At 42.1% G+C, this 2,838-nt stretch overlaps 1 protein-coding gene and 1 non-coding gene across 2 annotated transcripts; one reads left to right on the forward strand and one right to left on the reverse strand.

Moving 5' to 3' along the window:
• Positions 1-732: 732 nt before the first annotated feature.
• On the reverse strand, positions 733-839 carry LOC127133892 (small nucleolar RNA R71). The gene has a single exon (XR_007807695.1). It is a non-coding gene; the product is annotated as a small nucleolar RNA R71 (small nucleolar RNA).
• A 981-nt stretch (positions 840-1,820) lies between these two features.
• On the forward strand, positions 1,821-2,492 carry LOC127127199 (uncharacterized; the record flags this gene model as incomplete). The annotated part of the gene is made up of 2 exons (XM_051056324.1): positions 1,821-1,961; positions 2,007-2,492. Coding segments are annotated over 2 exons (627 nt in total), but the record flags the coding sequence as incomplete, so codon positions are not given.
• Positions 2,493-2,838: the final 346 nt, after the last annotated feature.

The following is a 2,838-nucleotide window of genomic DNA, read 5'->3' on the forward strand; positions in this document are numbered from 1 at the left end:
GATCGATATCTTTTAAAACTACGCGATAGAACTGTGCACTTGCAGTTTGTACCCCAAATTCGACTCATAAAGTCGCGATCAAGTTTTTGGCGCCGTTGCCGGGGACTTTTATTTAACCGATATCGTAACTCTTCCGTTACGCTGTAGAGACTAAGGTTTCTTTTTCTTCTATTCTTTCTTTCGTTGATTTGTATGCCACGCACTCGCTCACAAGGCGAACCGCTCTATTTACGAATCAACGATATCGAACTATATCTCCGAGTCTTACGACGAATTCGGGAATATCGTGCTGCAAACAATCTCCCTCCTATAGAACTTCCTGATTTCAAAAACCTTTTTCCTTCGATAACCGAGATGGCAGAACCAGCTCGTGCTCTTAGAGATTACGCCGCTCCATCGCAAGATGAGCCGCATTCAAGTATTGCTCCGCCCGCAATCGAAGCAAACAACTTCGAACTTAAACCTTCGCTGTTGCAGGCGGTGCAACAGAACCAATTCTCTGGAAATCCTACCGAGGATCCAAACCTTCATTTATCCGTATTTGTCCAATACGCTGATACTGTTAAAGCTAATGGTGTCACTTCAGAGGCAATTCGACTTCGTCTTTTTCCTTTCTCATTAAGAGATAGCGCTAGAAGATGGCTTCAATCTCTCCCTTCCAACTCAGTCACCACATGGAACGAGTTGAAGAAAGTTTTTCTTTCCCGATACTTTCCGCCAAGCAAAACAGCTATGTTAAGAGCCTAGATAAACGGATTTAAACAGAAAGACAACGAGTCTCTTTTCGAAGCATGGGAAAGATACAAAGACATGATGAGACTTTGCCCACACCATGGTTTGGAAGACTGGTTAGTAATTCACACATTTTATAATGGTCTCTTATACAACATAAGGTTAACAATAGACGCCGCTGCAGGTGGTGCATTAATGAACAAACCTTATGCTGATGCTTACCAGCTTATCGAGAGCATGGCCCAAAACCACTATCAGTGGGGAACCGAACGAACAACGGTGGAAAAACCTCAAACGAAAACTGGCATGTACGAGATAAGTAACCTTGATCACGTTAACGCAAAAGTGGATGCTTTGGTCCAGAAAATTGAAAGTTTAAACGTATCACCTCCAGCCGCCGTGGTTGCTATAACTCAGAATTGCGAGGTCTGTGGAATCCAAGGCCACACTCCTACGGACTGTCAACTCTTGACAGGAATCCAAGCAGAGCAAGTAAACTATGCTCAAGGAAGCCCCTATGCGAACACCTATAACTCAAATTGGAAGAACCATCCAAACCTTTCATATAAGAGTAATAACGCTTTGTACGCACCTGGACAGTCTCCAAATCAAGCCCCAGCTATACCTCCGGGATATCAGAAACCGAACCCATCCATGCCTAACAATAACGCCCCTAGGAAATCCAACTTGGAAATCATGATGGAAAACTTTATAGCGTCCCAACAACAAACCAATAAAGATTTCTTAAACCAGAATGTACACACTGGCGAACAACTTAAACAACTAGCAAGCAAAGTAGATGCCTTGGCTACCCATAACAAAATGCTGGAAACACAAATATCACAAGTAGCCCAACAACAAGCACCTACTGCTGCCCCAACTGGTACATTCCCTGGACAGCCCCAACCTAACCCGAGAAGCCACGCTCATGCAATTATATTAAGAAGTGGAACGGAAGTGGAAGGACCGTCTGATCCAAGGATAGAAAACCAAAACCCTAAAAATCAACTAAGGAAAGTGAACCTAAGGAAAAGGAAGAGAGTAATAAGGAAACCCTAGAAAAGAAGGAACCTTATGTACCTCCACCACCTTACAAACCACCTATACCTTACCCTCAAAGGCTTGTTAAAACCAAAGATGCGGGCCAATTTAGAAAATTTGTTGATCTCCTTAAACAATTAAACGTTACAATTCCGTTCACCGAAGCTATTACGCAGATGCCCTCATATGCTAAATTCTTAAAAGAAATCCTTTCTAATAAGAGGAAACTTGAGGATAGCGAAACCGTTACACTCCCTGCCGAATGTAGCGCTATAATCCAAAACATGCCCCCTAAACTCAAGGATCCAGGTAGTTTCTCTATACCCTGTCACATAGGAAAATTTGTCATCGACAAAGCCTTATGCGATTTAGGAGCCGGAATTAGCGTTATGCCTTTATCCATATGTAAGAAACTGGAAATGGGAGAATTAAGACCAACCAAAATGTCTGTGCAACTAGCAGATCGTTCCATCAAATATCCTGTAGGAATCCTTGAAAACGTTCCCGTACGCATAGGTCAATTCTACATTCCCACTGATTTTACAATTATGGACATTAGAGAAGATGATATTACACCCATTATACTGGGAAGACCATTCTTAGCAACTGCCGGTGCAATCATAGATGTAAAACGAGGACGGCTCACCTTCGAAGTAGGTGAAGAGAAAATTGAATTCATTCTTTCCCAATTCTTGAAAGCACCTGCAATAGAAGATACATGTTACTTCATGGATATCATCGATGAATGCATAAAAGAAGCAGAGTTAGAAGAAGACAAATCATCTGACTGCCTTGTAGAAGACAGATCTAACCAATGTTTAGCAATAACACCGGATCCTACGCAACACTTCCCAAAAATCTGAGATATGAATTCCTAGACTTAGAACTTAAACGACCTGTGATAGTTAATGCAGACCTAGGAAGACTCGAAACAGAAAAACTCCTACATATCTTAAGGAAGTATCCAACCGCACTAGGGTACCACATCACCGATCTTAAAGGAATAAGTCCCTCTATTTGTATGCACCGCATCATGCTAGAAGAAGACTGTAAAACTTCTAGGGA

Source organism: Lathyrus oleraceus, chromosome 3 (assembly GCF_024323335.1).
Source record: "Lathyrus oleraceus cultivar Zhongwan6 chromosome 3, CAAS_Psat_ZW6_1.0, whole genome shotgun sequence".
Classification (NCBI taxonomy): Eukaryota; Viridiplantae; Streptophyta; class Magnoliopsida; order Fabales; family Fabaceae; genus Lathyrus; species Lathyrus oleraceus.